This window comes from Dama dama, chromosome 27 (genome assembly GCF_033118175.1).
Source record: "Dama dama isolate Ldn47 chromosome 27, ASM3311817v1, whole genome shotgun sequence".
NCBI lineage: Eukaryota > Metazoa > Chordata > Mammalia > Artiodactyla > Cervidae > Dama > Dama dama.
The window spans coordinates 3,308,384-3,325,537 of NC_083707.1; the positions used below are offsets into that span (position 1 = coordinate 3,308,384).

At 60.2% G+C, this 17,154-nt stretch overlaps 1 protein-coding gene across 5 annotated transcripts in view; it reads right to left on the minus strand.

Annotated features, from left to right (window-relative positions):
- NFATC1 (nuclear factor of activated T cells 1) overlaps positions 1-17,154 on the minus strand; it is a 93,706-nt gene that overhangs the window by 22,365 nt on the left and 54,187 nt on the right. For 3 of the 5 annotated variants that reach the window (XM_061131243.1, XM_061131242.1, XM_061131244.1), the window contains exons 8-9: positions 15,238-15,370; positions 4,252-4,917 (exon numbers count right to left, since the gene is read on the minus strand). In XM_061131243.1, coding sequence (XP_060987226.1) covers positions 4,252-4,917; positions 15,238-15,370 — 799 coding nt within the window. Of the gene's footprint in view, positions 1-4,251; positions 4,918-14,810; positions 15,371-17,154 lie in introns of those variants that run through there. The other 2 variants (XM_061131245.1, XM_061131246.1) reach the window with 2 other exon arrangements.

Sequence of the window (17,154 nt, forward strand, 5' to 3'; positions counted from 1 at the left end):
CAATCCAGCGTGTTTGATCCAGACTCTTTCAATCATCACTAGGAGTGGGGAGGCCTCAGAGCTGGGCCCTGGGCCAGGTTAGTAAAACTTTCCATGAGGAAAGCCCGCGTTCGTTCCCAGAGCAGCCCCAGCTCAGGAAAGAAGGGGGGTGCGGGGGGAGGGGGGCGCAAGCCAGACTCAGGCAGACACGGCCTGGCCGCCTGCTCCACCTGCTTGTTGTTTTAATGACATCGAGACTTCTGGAAACCCGAGACCCCTGGAGGGGCCTGAAAGGGCCGATTGTGGCCGAGGCCGTGGGGTGGGCTAGGGGGACACAAGGGAGGGGTCGGCAGCGGCAAATGACACCCTGAGATCGTCGCTGGCTCACAAAGCGGGTCCTCACGTCAGCAACTTAGGGCCCCCCATGAAAAGATGGGACAGGCCCCGGAGCTTCAGGGATGTTCACAATGCTGCCAGCAGATCCACGTCAACGGGAGCAAGTCCAGGACACAGAGATCAGTGTGTACGCGAGGGTCAAGTGCCCACTGTACAGCCAAGGAGCGAGTCTAGGACACACAGACCACTGTGCACGAGTGTGAACCACCATGTGCACACCCAGGGAGTGAGTCCAGGACGCACAGACCGCTGTGCACATGTGTGAAACACCATGTGCGCCCCCGGGGAGCGAGTCCAGGACACACAGACCACTGTGCACGTGTGTGAAACACCATGTGTGCACCCGGGGAGCAAGTCCAGGACACACAGACCACTGTGCACATGTGTGAAACACCGTGTGTGCACCCAGGGAGCGAGTCCAGGACACACAGACTGCAGTGCACGTGTGTGAACTGCCATGTATACACCCAGAGGGGGAGTTGCTGGGTGGTTGTGTAGCTCAGCCCAGCAAGGGGCAGGTCATGGAAATCACCGAGGAGACATTGTAGCTTTTATGACACAGTCAATCCACATTTAAAATAAGAGGAGACCACAAAGCTAATTTTTTTAAAAAGATATCCAGTGATACTGCCATGATCGAGAAATCCAAATTGAAAGTTTAAATTTCATGAATATTGTTGAACCAAAGAATCAATTATAACCAAAGTAACTTATGGGCCAGATACTATTGATACAACAGCAGAAACACCTGAAAAACAAAGAAATGGGGTTCACTTGAGGCATGTCCTCGAAGCAAACGGAGATTTGGCACGAGCACTGACCCGCTGTGTGTAGGGCTTCACTTTGCATGGAGCATGGGCGTCCTGTTTAAGGTACGGCACCTTTCCTGTCTCTGAAAGATTCACTTATGTGCTCCAAATGCCCTGGCTCCCTGGAACTGGACATACTATCCAACTATTTCCCTTTTCACTCTACATTTCTGGGAGACAAAAACCTCAAATAAAACACCAGAACACACATGAAATGAACTCTCACTGCTCACAGGCCCGGCACCACTGGCATCACAAGCAAGCCCGAGGAGCCCACATAGCCCCAACTCCTATCGGTCAGCACAGAGCTTCTGAGAGCCCAGGGTGTAGGGTGCACGGCCTGGCAGGAATCACCCTATCACTGTGGGGTTGACCTGGCAGAAGTGCCCTGAACCGTTGCCGTGGGGTCAGACGCACAGTTGCTCCTTTCCTGAGCCTGTGTGAGGAGGAGTTCCCCACAGGAGCCGCAGCAAACGCCGGGCCCTGCTGCCCTGGGGGTGGTGCCAGGGCTCGCAGGACAAAGCTCAGGAGAGGGCAGAGCAGGCCCCCCAGTGCCATCAGAGCTAGCTCCCCTGTCCTGTAGGGAGGAGACGCCCCTGCACCCTCCACCCCATCCTAGTTCCCTGGTCTGTACCGTCAGTCACCCCCATTTCTCGCCTCTTCCTGGGCTCAAACGACAAAGATGGAGTGTCTGCTTGTTAATGTCAAGGCTGCTTGAAACCAATGGTTTCTAACTTTCTGATTTAGTTGTTCACCCTTGTTTCCATCTTCTCTGTCTATACTTTTCTGGGCTGGGCTGCAAATTCAAACCCAGACACAAGTAGAGACTCACGTGGCCTGGAGTGAATTCCAACCATCCCCCCAACCCCCTCCAGACCTTTCACAGGGGCCTGTTTCTAAATCAGGGATCGGCCCCAGCCCACAGATTCCCTCTCCCCACAGGGCTCAGGGCTGCACTGCACGGCTCTGGGCTCAGGCCTCGGGGCTCCGCATGCTCCTGGGCTCAGGCCTCGGGGCCGCACTGTGCATACCCCTGGACACCAACCCTCTTCACAAATTAATTTTCAGACACCTCGACCATATATGACGTGTAAAGTTGAGGCCGTTGAGGGATTAGATTACTGGTGCCCACTTAAGTCATCTAAACGTTACAGAAACCCCTCAAGGCCCCCACCCAACCCATGACACCTGTGTACCCCCGCCACCATCCCGGTCAGAGAGGACCAGTGAGAACCGCCCCAACCCCTGTGGTATCCAGGCTGGGGACTCAGGTCCTCATACTGATGACGCCTTTATTCTGCACCAGACGATCTTTCGAGGACTGACAAAAGGCTGACCCATGTATACATGGCAGCTCCCGTGAGCAAGTGGGTCCTGGGGTGGGACCAGGGTAAGCAGAGATGACCTCTCTAGGAACCCACAAGCACAGCCCACAAAGGGGGCGCCTGCTGTGAAGCAAGCATTTAGGAACAAGAACACTCATGAGCCGGTGAGCTAGCGTGAGGAAGGAGCCGGAGAGGCACCAAAAGGGCCCCAGGCTGCCCGAGCGGATGGATACCTGCTAGGCCCGGGGTCCACCCGAGCGGACGAGGACGTACCAGGCCTGGGGTCCACCCAAGTGGACAGGGACCTGCCAGGCCCGGGGTCCCGGGATCCACCCAAGCAGAAGGGGACTGCCAGGCCTGGAGCCCTCCCAGTCACTGGGCTGGGGGCTGTGACCAGGTGTCCCTACCAGGAAGGCCCATGTGCCCCGGGTCTGGCTGTACCCACACCTCAGGTGGTAATGGGCACCAAGGGTGAGGGTGGGTGCTGGGGGCCCTGTACCCACGCCTGGGACAACACACCCAACGACTCTCCCTGGAGGGTCCCTGGGGCAGAACACAGGCGTGGGGGACACGGCAGTCATGGAAGGAAGATGCCCACATGTCTGACTCCGATTTCAGGGAAAAGGCCAGGAGCCTCAACGGTGGAGTCAGAAAGGCCAAGGTGGCTGACAGGGGGCGGGGGTGTGGGGCTGTGCCCAGGACTGTCCTGCAGTTCTCGGGTTCCCCGAGTCTTGCAGCCAGGGAGCTGGGCGGCAGGTGGGCGCTGGGTCATACCCTGCTTGGGGAGTGACTTACACCAGGGAGACAGGCTGCTGGCTGACAGAGGCCAGACGCCCACACGGATGCGCCATGAGGGGCCCACAAGAGCACTGAGTCACCTAAGTGACAAAACCTGGGGGCCCCTGGCATTTTGTCCCAAAGCAAGAGAATAAATCTCTCGACCAGGTGCCGTCTGCCATCATTTCACAGGAAGACCTCGTGTCAGAAAGTCTGCATCATCAACCTGACTGCAGGCATCCTGAAAGCATGCCCTACATCCACCCAAACTCGCCCCTGCAGAGCGGGCGCTGCGCTGGGTGGGTGCGCTGGAGTGCTGCCCCCCTCCCCATCTGATCACTGGGCTCCCAGGCGGCACAGTGGTGAAGAGTCCGCCAGCCCGTGCCGGAGACACAAGAGATGTGGGTTTGACCCCTGCATCAGGAAGAGCCCCTGGATCTGGCAACCCAATCCAGTGTTCTTGCTGGAGAATCCCATGGACAGAGGAGCCGGGAGGGTTACAGTCTAGGGTTGCAAAGGATTGGACGTGACAGCAAACACGCACAGAACACAAGGTTTCACAAGCTGAACAGAGTGAAAGCCACTCACTTTTAGCTATTTGACCACTTAATGATGGTTCATGCAACTACAGAGGCACTTCAGATGCTAAGCAACAAGCAGGGCCCACAGCCAAGTCCAAGGAGGCCTCTTGTCCTCACGGGACATCTCAGCTGCTGGAGGCCGTGTTCTAGGGACTATGGTCAGCACAGCTGACATCGCCACAGGGACCACGTGCTCCCAGGATGCACAGCACAGGCAGCCGCTGGGCGGGGATGGCATCCCCCACTGGCCAGCGGTGGCACTGCTGACCGCCGGGACCTTCTGGCGTGACACACGCCAGGCACACTCCCAGGGCAGTGGGCACGCTCCAGGCCGGGGCCCCTCAGCCCAGGGCTGGGCGTGCGCCTGCTGCGGCGGGCACTTACCGTCGTCCAGGTCGAGCGGGTCCAGCTCCTGAGGCTCTCGCTTGACCGTTACGGGAATGGGGGCCAGACTACGATTACTGTCCTCACGCACCTCGGGCGGCGGCGGGGGCCGGGCGGTGGTGGGCTCGCTGCTCGGAACCTCGGGTGGCTGGTGCTGCTGGTGGCCCGTCCCGCAGGGGCGCGCTGGGCCACAGGACTGCAGGCGGGTCGGTTCTCGGGTCCCGGGCGGCAGCGGAGAGGAGGGGCTGTGGGGACAGAGCGCTGGCCGGCACCCCGGGGAGCAGCTACCGCTCGACGTCGGACTCACCTGTGGCTGCAGCAGAGTGGGAGGCGGCGGCTGCGGGGGCCCGGGAGGCACGCCCGAGGGTCTCAGCGCCTCCTGGCTGGCGAGGACCCCGCCGACTTGCCGTGGAAGTCCGAGGGGGCTGTGGCCAGGGCCGGCTGTTGCCGAGCCATAAGGGGCGCAGGAGAGGTCGTGGAGCTCGGGGCTGGCGCTGCCCTGCGGACGAGGTGGGAAGCCGGGCATGAGGCAGGCGCCCGGGTCGGGTGGCAGGGCAAGCGGCTGGCCGTAGCAAGGCTTGGGGAGTGGGCTCAGGCCCTGGCTCATTGGTCCACAGGTGAGGGCAGGCTCGTAATCATCACTGGGCTCCGTTTTTATGATTGGAACTGCGAGGAGGAAAAAAAAATTAAATAAACATGAGCTGCAGATGGGAGCGCCGGGGCGGGCTTGTGGCTAGGATACCCTCCGAAAACAAACAGTGCTCTGACTGAGTCCCTGTGTGTCTCCTGCCTGGTTCTCCCACCCAATTAAAACGAGGGCGTGAGTCATCGGCTCGGGAGAGCTGCAGCTGGTTCTCAGGCCGAGAGCACTGTTTTCCTTGGACTCTCCTGCAGCACTAATGTGCTATAAAAACCCATCTGCGAGCTGCAGCAGAAGCCTGGACCCAAGGGCCTGTGGATTTGTAGCAATCAAAGTGAAAATTTTAACTTGGATGTACTACTGCGTTTCTGCTGCTACCGACATCCTATCTGATAAATGTCTGACATGGGGTGAACTTGAGTAGAGAGTAAGATGGCGCTCAGAGGTCAGTAAAAATCCAACAGAAAAGGCGAGTGTCCATTTGCTGCAGGAGAGAAGCCTTCGCTAGACAAGGAAATGCTTTTACACCAGCAAGAATGCCAGCCCTCCTTCCCACGCACGGCTTCGTTCCCAGGGGAAAATGCATGACTATGGTCACAGGGTCCTTCGCAGTGCCTCTGGGTACCCCCAGGGTGCGGAAAGCCAGGCTGGGAAGTGGCACCACAGGCGATGGACGGTCCGTTCCTTCCCTCCAGGCTGTGGGCCTGACCAGGTCCCGAGGGTGCTGAGCCCTGTGCCCTGGGGTCTGTGGTGGGCTGGGCTCCACTGTGGCCACCCCACCCGCCCGCTCACTTCCTGTGTCTCATTTCTCCTTGGTTCCTGCCTCTTACGCACACGCTCACAAGGGACACCCTGATGGCTGCGTTCCCCGGAGAGCAACTGGCGACAGCACACTTGAATTCACAACAGATGCCTGGCGCTGCTGTGCGTGGACAGAGGAAGGACAGCAAGCTGTCACCAGACCCTCCTGATCACGTCTTCGCCTCTTCGTGTGTGTGCTGCTGGCCTCCAGGCGGCGGGGTGGGCTGCGCGGAGGAAACGCCCCTCACCATCCCAGCCCGTGGGCCTCCACGCACCCAGCCTCCGCCTTAAGTAAATAAAGGTCCTCTCTCAGACGCAGCTTTGTTGTAACACAGTCTCGAGCCGGTGCGGGTGCACATCTGTTCTCTGTTACGGCTGGTGCCTGCAACCCACAGCAGTCTGGAGGACCAGGACTGGCTTTCCCGAAGCCCATCCACAGCGTGCCTGGGCAGCGCCGTGGCCGTGTGGCTGGGACCCAGGGACACTGACGGGAGAGCGCGTGACCCCACTCAGTGTTGCCAGGTCCCGGCTTGTGCCCGGGATGCCCAGCGGAGTCATTCCCTTCAGTCTTGCCCTCCCTGTGCCCCATCCCCAGCCCTGTTTCTGTTTTTCCCGCCTGTGCGGGCAGGGAGGCACCGGGTCCCCAGGCAGTGCTGCAGCTGGAAGGCCGGGGAGAAGCACAGCGGATGATGGCCACTGTGCAGCCTCCTGCAGGCAGAGCCAGGGTGGTCACTCACATCCCCAAAGTCACGTCGGGTGGAAAGCTGTGGTGTCCCGGCATCCTTGGACAGGACGTGTCCAGCATGGCAGGTGTGGGCATGGCAGGCATCCTCACTCCCGGTGCTGGTCGTTCTCCATCCGCCAGGCCGACTCCTGCAGCCCTGGCCTGCCCGGTGCCCACGCCGCACTCACGGTCCTTTGCTGGGCGAGAGACTTCTCTCTCGAGTGCATAGTTGGCCAGAGCTCTGTGTGAGGGGCTCCAGACGCCACGGGGCAGGATTCAGGGATGCCTCACTGGCTGCCGGTCAGACACGGAGAAGGGCCAGCTGTCCCGGTTGGATCGCACGTCGGGAAACACCCGCAGGTCCTGGTTCCCGCAGCAGCCCTGTGGGTCTCCCATGGGTACGTGTCTCCCGTGGTCCCGCGGGTGTGGGTTTCCCATGACTCTGTGTCCCCCTTCCTGAGGGTCTTCCATGGTCCCATGGGTGTGGGTTTCCCATGACTCTGTGTCCCCCTTCCTGCGGGTCTCCTGTGGCCCCGAGGGTGCCTGTTTCCCGTGACTCCCGTCTCCTCCTTCTTGCTGGTCTCCTGTAGCCCTGTGGATGCAGGTTTCCCGAGACTCCGTGTCCCCCTTCTGGCGGGTCTCCCACGGCCCGTAGGTGAGTCTGCAAGCCCCACCCTTCCCAAGCGGGTGTGCTACTTCCCCACCTGGACGCAGCCCGATGCAGAGACTGCCAGCCCCAGGGGTGGGCACGCGCTGGGCCCAGGACTGTTCCGAGTCCAGGCTGGGTCCCCAAGGTTTGGTGTGCCCGTGGGCCCCATGTCCGAGCGCATGCGCAGAACCACTTTCAGAGGCAACCCCTCCCCTCCAATCTGCATGCCTGTGGTCAGCGGCAGCCACAGTCCAGGGCTTCTGCAGTAAGCACCATTCCCCCAGCCTGGGGCCCCACGTGGAAGCCACTTCAGGAGACGTCTCAACTGGGTCTGAGCCCTGCGTGCCTCCTGACTGGGGCTCCTGCCCTGAGCCCCACATCCCAGCGAGGCGGTGGGGAGAGCGGGCCAGGTGCCTTGACGGAGGCGCCAGTCCCACGGGTCACAGAACCCGCGATGCGCCGGCCTGCTGCCTGCTTAGAAGCCCGGTGTGAGGCGGCTCCTGTGCGGGCGAGGCCACCCCGGGAGCCGGCTGCCTGCCTGGGGTGGTCCAGGCTCCAGGCCGTGGCTCCATGGACCATGCTGCCGAGCGAGCGAGGCAGCAGGACCATCGGAAGTGGCAGGGGGTGTGCTGGGGCGGGGCCTTCCGACCGGGCAGCACTGGCGCTGAAATCACCCGACAAGCCCGGCGGCCGCTCCGGCGCACACGCGGCCCGGATGGCTCCGGTTACGCTTGCAGGGCTTGGGGCCTCAGAGTGGCACGTCTGGCAGGTTAAGCCAACGCCTTCGGGGCTTCCCTCCCGCACCAGGTCCTCAGCCTGGCACCAGGGCGGGCTTACCTCCTTCCTCAGGTGCCCCTCGAACGCTTTAACCAGCCCCCGACCCGCCCCACCTGCTCTGGAGGTGCTGTGGGGAAATGCCGCGGTTGGTCTGCCTGCCTCGTGGCGGGCCCACCACCAGGGCTGGCAGTGGGCATCTATGCGGCCGCGGGCACTGGCGTCAGGTCATGAGCCTGTGGGGTTCCCGAGCCCCCACCACACTGGGTGGACGTGACCCAGGTTGTGCCCCTGCACCCACAGCCCCCGGCTCCGGCTCCTCGGTGACCCAGCCAAGCGGGGCCTCCTCGCTCAGACGTATTCCCGTGTCTGCACACCGGGGTCGCCCCCACCCTGAAGCCCCAGCACAAGGCCATCTCGACGGCACCCTTTGGGAAAAAACTCCTGTGTACTTAAGGAGATGACCCCCCCGCTGCCCACCCTGGGGGCTCCGCACGGTCCCGGGACAGTGACTGAGACAGAACCCAGTGAGTCAGCCCAGGGGGCACTTCCAGGCAGCGTGCTGCAGATGCGGGGTCCTGGCACACCTGCCCGCTCTCCTCAGGACACCTGGCTTGGCATCCAGACAGAGATGAATGGACAAGAAGAGTGACGGAGGCAGAGAAGAGGCGCTCTCCTGACGGACGGACCCGGGAGTATGGCCAGCGTCCACACCGCACGTGGGTGGGTGGGCTCGGCCCTGGAAGCACCTGCCAGCGGCATGGTCCCCCCGGTCAGGTGACGTCCAGCTAGGAGGGGACCGAGGGCCCCACAAGCACGGTTTCCACTGCGCAGGAGGAGCCGGGGTCGGGCTGACCCACAGCCCAAGGGCTGCTGCCAGTGGACCTGCCCCACACGGGTGCTGGGCGGCGAGACCCCGAGCCTGGGGACGGTGTCTGGAGGCAGACAGCAGAGAGGAGGCGGGTCAGTGAGAGGAGAGCACCGATGCCGTGGGGCCATGGTCCAGAGAGAGGGTCTCACTGTGCATTGACCTGGGGGACGCACGGGGACACAGTGAGGGGACACAGGGGACATGGGGCACAGTGGGGGGGAGACGGAGGGGGAGATGGGGGACATGGGAGGACACGGGGGGGACACACTGGGGGGACAGAGAGACAGGGAGGGAGGCACAGTGAGGGGGACACAGGGAGAGGGAGACGGGGACACGGGAACATAGTGAGGGGATGCACAGTGAGGGGGACATGGGGGACACAGGGAGGGGGGCACAGTGAGGGGGACACTGGGGGGACACGGGAACACAGTGAAGGGGACATGGGGGACAGAGGGAGGGGGACATGGGGGGGGCACAGTTAGGGGGACACTGGGGGGACACAGGGGACACAGTGAGGCAGAGGCGCCTGTGAGCCAGGTGGACCAGCACCCCCCCCCCCGCCCCGGATCTGGCACCCCCAGCACCTGAGCTGACTGCAGCCTCCCCAGGCGGGCTGGGACCTCTTGGAGATGCTGCCCCTGTGCCTGCAGAGCCTCCTGAGGGCAGCACGGGCGTGAGCCCACCCTGTGGCGAGGACGCTCCGTGAGCCCCTCCCGGCCCCACCTGCACAGGAGAGGCTGTCCACCCAGAGAGCAAAGCCCAAACTGTCTTCTGTTTGTTACATGACATTCGAGCCGTGAACACAGACACCCACAGGATAACTTCAGGGCATGGTTTCTGAGGCAGGAATCGTGGGCAGGGGAGCTGCCTGAACTGCCAGCCTCGGTGGGCGGGCACCTCTGTCCACGTCCAGGGCAGAAGGGAACCGTGGGGGTGGGCGGCCAGACCAGAGGACAAGGGGACTCGAGCCCACAACGGCAAGAGCGACATTTCCTCCTCTGCGGACAAGCTCTGGCCTCCCCACACACCTGTGCCAGGTCCCGGGTCCCAGAGGACAAGCTCCCGGCTCGGCGCGGGAACCTCACGACCGCGGCAGGAGCTGAGACCTCAGGTCCATGCTGCCAAGAGCTCCAGCCAAGCCTGATGGGGCAGGAGGCCCATCCTCTCCGGGTCTCCCCAGCCATCCTGGGGGTGCCACCTGGCAGCTCTGCAGGAGCATCAAGGGGACCCCAAGAGACGGAGCGACCGCAGGCTCAGGCACGCTGATATGGACTGGCTTCACGGCTCTAAGGCAGACACGTGGGGTGTGAGCCGCGAAGTGGCCTGGCCGTCCATGGCGATGGCCCTGCTGGGTCGACCCGGCCTGGGGATCTGACTCCCCTGATTGGGCTGACGACGGATGGCGGGCAGCATAGACCAAACAAACCAACAAGCGGGTTGCTTTTGGGTTTTACCTGGTGCCGCAAAAGCTGCGTCAGAAGGACCGTGGCTCACCCTCCCCCATTTGGTCCAGGCAACTGTGCGTCAGGGGCTGTGACTCTTTCGGGGCCCAGGGGCCGGCCTGGGGTGACCTCTGCGTGAGCGCCTCGTTGGGACCAGGAGTTGCCAAGTCGCTCCACGAGGTTGTGCCCGGGGGCCCGGCCTCATGCCTGACTCAGGCCACCTCAGGTTTTGGTGGCTGGTGGCCCTCGGTGTCCACCCTCCACCCCCTCGTTCCGCCGTGTGTGACGGTCTCTGCAGGGGAGGCCTGGTGTGGCTGTGCTGGGCTCCTGGCCCAGAACCCCACGGAAAGGGCGCCCACGTTCGTTCCTACCAGTTCAAGCCCCCGATTCACCCTCCCCCATCCTTACTCCATTCTAAGCTCAGACCCCTCCCTGCAGAGTTGAGGCCGGGCAGCAGCCTGAAGCAGTCGGCGGTCAAGACAGCCAAAGGTGCTGACCCTGTGAAGGCCTTTACAGGTGAACAGTCTCCAGTCCCCACCAAACACCTGGGCTCTCCACCACCAGGTCCAGACACCAAGGCCAGTGGCACGCAGGCCAGACCCACAGCAAGGAGTGTCCAAGCCCCCCTCCCCCAACTCGTCCCTCCGGGGCCGGCAGCAGGGCCCTGGACACACAGGAGGCCAGTTCCCAGCTCCCCTGTGCGGCAGGTTTAACGTGGAAAGAGCTGGAAACAGGGATCCCTCATCCCCGGCTGGAGCTGTGAGGGAGCCCACAAAGCTGGGGTTTAATAACAGCAGAAGCCTAGCCAGGTGCCCGCACGAGCCCCCACCCCACATGGCACCCCGGCCACACGGCTGAGCTGACTTGCAAGCTTCCAGGACTGGCCAGGCCACCAACCACAGTGGCTCTCCCTCCACCACTCTCCCACCTGCACCCAGCCCCATGCAGCTCCACTCAGCCTTCAGGCAGAAGTTTAGGGGCTGTAGGCCCAGGACGGACACCCCTGGCCCTCCGCCTGCATGGGGGGAATGCTGTAGCACCTGCCCGGCCGGGAGGCCAACGGGTCCTCTGAGATGAGGCGAGGCCAGCCGGGCCCTGGTGTGGACAGAGGTCTATCTGCATCATCTCTTGGGCCCCCCGTTCCCACGGGAGACAAGGTGAGAAAGTTCAGCCCACGGCCTGCAGGGTGAAGGACGGAGACAGACTGAAGCCTTGGCTTCAGTGAGCTCTGGACACAGCTGCTCCAAGCAAGCGACATGGCCTGTGCACACACGTGTCTCAGGATCAGAGGCACGGCTCCCTGCGGTCAAGGCCATGAAGACACAGCTGTGACACGGGGTGGGAGGGGATGTGGGGGCCCATTGGGATCTGCGACCTGAGGGGATGCTGAAGAGTGGGCGCCCACGAGGCCCGGCTCACAGGAGTGGTCAGAGGGTGGCCCGGGGGCGGCCCCCGAAGCTCGAGAGCCAGGCGCCTTCCTCGGTCACTGCCGGGTGTGCATACTGGCTTCTGGGAGGTCAGTACTCAGGATGGAATGTCAGTGCCATGAACTCAGGGAAAGACGAGCCAGGCGCCCAGTGGAAAGGTCAGCCCAGAGCTGGCTGTGAGGCAAGGTCGCAGCACTGACGGCCTGGGTGGGATGGCTGCCTGCCTGTGACTCTGGCCACCAGTCCCGGCCACCCGGCTGACCTGAACCCAGCAAGTGTGCGACCCTCGGCCTCAGGCCCTTGGCTTCTCTGTCAGCGGAGGCCACGTGGGCGCCTGAGTGTCCCCAGGGCTTTCTCAAAATCCCGGTGAAGCTCAAGGACTCTCATGGCCTGAGCAACAGGTAGGCAGGGGGCTGAGCACCACGGCTGGCAGTCTGGGGAACAGCTAGAAGCATCTCAGATGGAGAGACAGTATCTCTAGACCCCAGGCTCTGGTGGACTCTCAACTCAGTAGCACGCAGACTTCCTTCTGTGATCCTGCAGTCATTAGCTGGGCTTCTTCCCTGCGTGCAGGCTGCCTGTCCAAGGGGCACCAGGCATTGCCAAGAACACAAGCCCCTGGGACATAGCTAAAGTGGACACCACCATCCCCCAGACTCAGGGGCTGTCCCCCACAGGCAGGCTGCTTTGCATCTTTAACACGGCTGGTGCATGGGAACTTCAGGACCGTCACTGTTCCCCAGAGGGTCTCAGTCCCACGACAGGACTAGGGTCTTCAGCTCAGTTACCCCAGAACTGCACGCTTCCTTTCAGAAGACTGCGAGTTAAACCCAGACGGTGGCCAACCAGAGGGAAACGCCCCGGCTGCACACGGTGTGTCTGTAGCACAAGCACCCGGATGTCTGCTCTGCTCTGCCCTTGACCTTCACCCAGAGCCTGCACAGAGCCCGGCCCTGCCCACTCTGCTTGCCCTGAGTGTCCCACCACAGCTGGAGACTCCTCCCCATGAGGGAAAGAAAATGAAAGTGAAAGTCACTCAGGCGTGTCCGACTGTTTGAGACCCCATGAACTGTAGCCCTCCAGGCCAGAACACTGGAGTGGCCTCCAGGGATCTTTCTGACCTAGGGATTGAACCCAGGTCTCCAGCATTGCAGGTGGATTCTTAGCGTCTGAGCCACCAGGGAAGGGACCCAAACTGCCTGGACCCCACGCAGGCCAGCAGCCAGGACTCCTTTCTAGGCTGAACAGCTGATGCTAATGTGATGTGGCGGACGGCAGGGGGCAGGGGGCTGCGGTGGGTTTCCCTGTGGTCAAGGCTTCCAGGGGCGAGGGCAGGGTTGAGACAAGATGTGGGGAAGGAGTGGGGATGTGGGGCTCTACCCGCCCGCCCCCCTCAGCAGCACCACTGTTGGGAAGACTCAGCCTGAAGCTGAAGGAGGCAGTGACAATCGTAAGAACACCAAACCCAAAACTGGAAACTTGAATTCTGTTTTTTAATTCATGCATTTATTTTATTTTTTTGAAAAGGAAAAATACCACACATATAGGGATGGCTCCTGTGATTTGCTAAGGAGTCCGGGCTGCCTGGGGGCTGCTCACAGGGAACCTGCAGTTCAGTGGGGTGTCTGTGATCACAGCCCCTTGGGGCATGGAGACCACTCAGGAAGGTGGGCAGGGCTGAGCTCCAGGGGCGGGTGGCATGGCCCCCTTGGCCTCTGGGGATGAAGCAAATGTCCAGGAGAGATGTGAAGGGAGACCAGGCCACACGGCCATGCTCTGGATGGACAGAGAATTTGCGGGTGGAGCAGGGTCACCAGCTGAAGGGGGCATTCTGGGCAGACATAGGGGTGAAGGGGTGTGGAGCAGGGGCTGGTGGAGGGGCCTGCAGGACTGAACGATGGCTGCAGGGAGGGGGAGATGGGGGCCCCAAGTCAGCCCCGCCCATGACCTCAGCAACATCTCTTTGGGGGCCTCAGTACCCCCATCTGAAAGGCGGCCTGGCTCTCGCACAGGCCCCACGAACACTGGAGCATCTGTGTTAGTGGGAGGTGAACCTGGAGTGAAATGTAGGAAACTATGTTCGAACTAGTTTCTAAACTGTTTCAGAAAGTGATTTTTCTTTATAACATTCAATTTTTAATCAACCATACTTGAATTTTAATTAGGACATGATTGTTACATTTTCAAGTCAACGCTGAATATTTCTGCCACCAGGGCTGCAGTACTGTGTCCAACAGCAGGCAGGACTTGACCTGGGTGACACCCTCGACTGGGTGACAGTGCACCCAGTACTGACCACAGATGTGCAGACGGGCCCAGGGCAGGAGGGCAGATGTTCTCCTCGTGCACAGGCCCACAGCAGCACGTGTTCCTGTGGCTCTGTCCATGTGCACGCTTGTGACACGGTGACTTTACAGCAAAACCACGTTATTCAAACCTGGAAAGCCTTGGCTACTGGTTTCCCGGAAAACAGTTAATTCTACTGTCTGATGGCCAAACAGGTTTTCTAGGGCTTTCTGTCACCTAGTCTATTGTAACACAGAGGGTTTCACATTTACAGAAAACTGAAGCCTCCAAAAATATCTTCATAAGGATATAGCTGCTTTTGCAATTAGTTCTAAGTATGTGATTTCCCTCTTAGATTATAGGGATCTCTCAAGTCTTCAGAACAGAAGCCACAGTATAACAGCTGCACTGACACAGCAGAATCAGGACTAGGTCCTCTCTGGACACAGACCTGCCTGCCCGGAGGAGGTGGCAGGGGCCGGGGCACCGGGCTGCAGGGCTGAGCTCTGCTGGGAAACAACCGCCTACGAGTTCAGGGGTGAAGCAACAACAGTGTTGCTCTCCTTAAGAAACTAGCCTGGAACGTGGAACAGGTGCAAACAGGCCTGTTTAGAACGAGAAACCACCCTCAAAGCGTGTGAATGGACCATGTGAACAAGGTGTTTTTGCTCAAGTAAAGGGTTTTTGGTGAAACAGCATCACCAACTCAATGGACCTGCACTTGAGCAAACTGCGGGTGATAGTGGAGGACAGGGAGGCCTGGCATGCTGCAGTCCACAGGGTCGCAAAGAGTCGGACACGACTGAGCGACTGAACAACAACAACAAAGGGTGTTTGGGGGTGAGAGCCTCCCGGTCAAGGGGAGAGGCAATTTTCCAGCTGAGAGTTTTATGTGGGACGTCAGCTTGGGGACGGAACCATCATGTTAGTGAATGACCACACCAGTCACCAGCCTCAGGCCTCAGGTTTATTTCTCAAGCACCTGCAAAATCATGACAGCTACTTGCATTTCCACCTTTAGCATCTCGAGAATTTAACTCATGCCGAGGCCACCTCATCAGCTTCTGAGAACAAAACAGCTGCACCTTCTTGCCCCCTTGGCGGTTTCACATCAGCAAGCAGCCTCCAAAGGATCAGTAATCACCCCCAAATGCAGCCCCACTCCCACAGTAATGAAGGAAAGCACACCAAAAGCTCCACTTCTGTTTGGAAGGAACCAACGACGAGATCTTGCTAACAGGACATGATGGCCGGGCCCACAGCGCGACCACACGGTTTGAAGCGACTGAAACATCAGGGTCCCTGATTTTCTTTTAGGAAAAGTACCCTGTGGGTTCGTTGGCAGCATTTACGGTTAGAAAGAGAGCGTTACCATTGGCAGGCAGGTAGGTGAAGTGCTGGTACTGGCTCCGCTTCCTCTTCCCGTTGCAGACGTAGAAGTTGACCTGCACAGGGCTGGTTATCCTCTGGTTGCGGAAAGGCGGGATTTCCACCACCAGTGAGTTCTAGGCAGAAAGAGGTGGGCGAGGGCAGTGAGCAACTCACAAGCCAGGGACACACCCAGCAACCCACCCCCCGCCCCCGAGAGTGAGAGGCGCAGGTTTCTCCCTGGAGAGGCTGGCCCGAGAGCCTGAGGCCCGGGGCTCCTGCACGGCCAGAGCCCAGAGAGGGCTGAGGGGAGCGTCCGGGGAGGAGGCGGGGGCTTCATCTAAGATGCCGCCGACTGAGTCCAAGAGAGAAGCCCTGAGCACAGGTGCCAAGAGGGGACCAGCCACTGGGCAGGACCCCACGCCTTTCTGCCCCCAGACCCAAGCACGACCTGCAGGAAACTAATAAGCCCCCAGGCACTGACTTGCAGGTGGAGCCAGGAGCACCTGTCCAGGTAACTGGCAGCAGAGACCCAGAGCAAGTGCCCCCTGGAGACACTCTGTGCCAATGGCCCAAAGCCCGAGCCACGACCCCAAGAATTGACGGGGACGGGAAGGTGGACTGGCAGGCATGATGGACCAAGGGTTTATGGAGGCTGTTGTTACCCTTCCAGGTTTTAAATTAAAGATCAGCAACATCTGCACAAAACTGCCCCCTTTCAAGTACAGATACATAGAGGAGTCACTGGGGCGGGGCCAGCGTGTGTTGGGAAGGAAGCAGGGAGGGTCCACGTGCTCAGGTGCCCAGCCATCTACACGAGGGCCCAGCCTCAGCACCAAAGAGGGGCCCTGATTTTGGGGGTCGGGTAAGGCAAGATTTTACATCCTAAAAGCTTTCTTCAATGATTTTTATCATACGATTTCAGTTAACAAGAGGAAAATGTAGAAGAAAAATCCATGGCATCACTTTTTTTTTTAAGAGTTGTTGTAGCCTATTACCTAATCAACAGCAAAATTGATTCAATCCAGTTAATAATGAAATCTTAAGAATGTTTAAACAGAAAAGTGAGAACTTCAGGGCAACTCTTCCCTTTACAGGTGAAAACATGAGGCACAGTCTGCTAAGGGCATCTGGTTGGCGGGGCGGGGAGGGGGTGGCAGGACCAGGCCTGCAGCCTGCTCTGGGCTCTGTCTCCTGGGACCACATGTGGGTCAGAAAGTGCATTTCTGTTGTTTTAATAACTTCATCCCATTTGGAACAAGACAGAGCCAGTGGAGCAAAGGGTGGGTGACCCTGCAAGGGCATGTGTGCTCAGTCAGACCCCTGCCGGGGCTGCACCTCTGCCAAGTCTGTGTCCCAGCCCTGCAGCCCATGTCCAGGAGCCCGACTCGGGCTGGACAGGCCTGCGCTTTAGCCCAGGCTCTGACATCTCCAAGTCTTCGCTCCACCACTGGCACAGGGGAAAGGACAAGGAGGATGCTCCTCGGGGTGGTGGTCTGAGGAGGGGACTGCAGGTAATGCTGGCATCGCGCACACAGCTGGTGCTCAATGACGGAAGACATCGGAGTGAACAGCAGAAAGGAGGACAAGAGCCAGAAAGGTAGAGGGCTTGCTCAAGTCGAGACCAGAACTAGAGCTGGGACGCAGGAATGGCTGCAGAGACGCACTGGGACATGCCCAGAGGGGCAAGGAACCTTCAGCAGGTTCCACGTCGGGGGGTCGGGTGCTCTTTGTTCCAAGTGACTGGAGGACTGTATTTAGATGTGGGCACAGACTGATACGCTGGACAGGTTATTAAATCATGATGAAGCACTAATGCGCAGTGAGGGTAGAGGTCAGAAGGGAAACCTGTCTCTCCAGCACCAGGGCGAGGGGTCCAAACGGCACTCAGCACCTCCATGCCACTTACTTTGAGAAAACC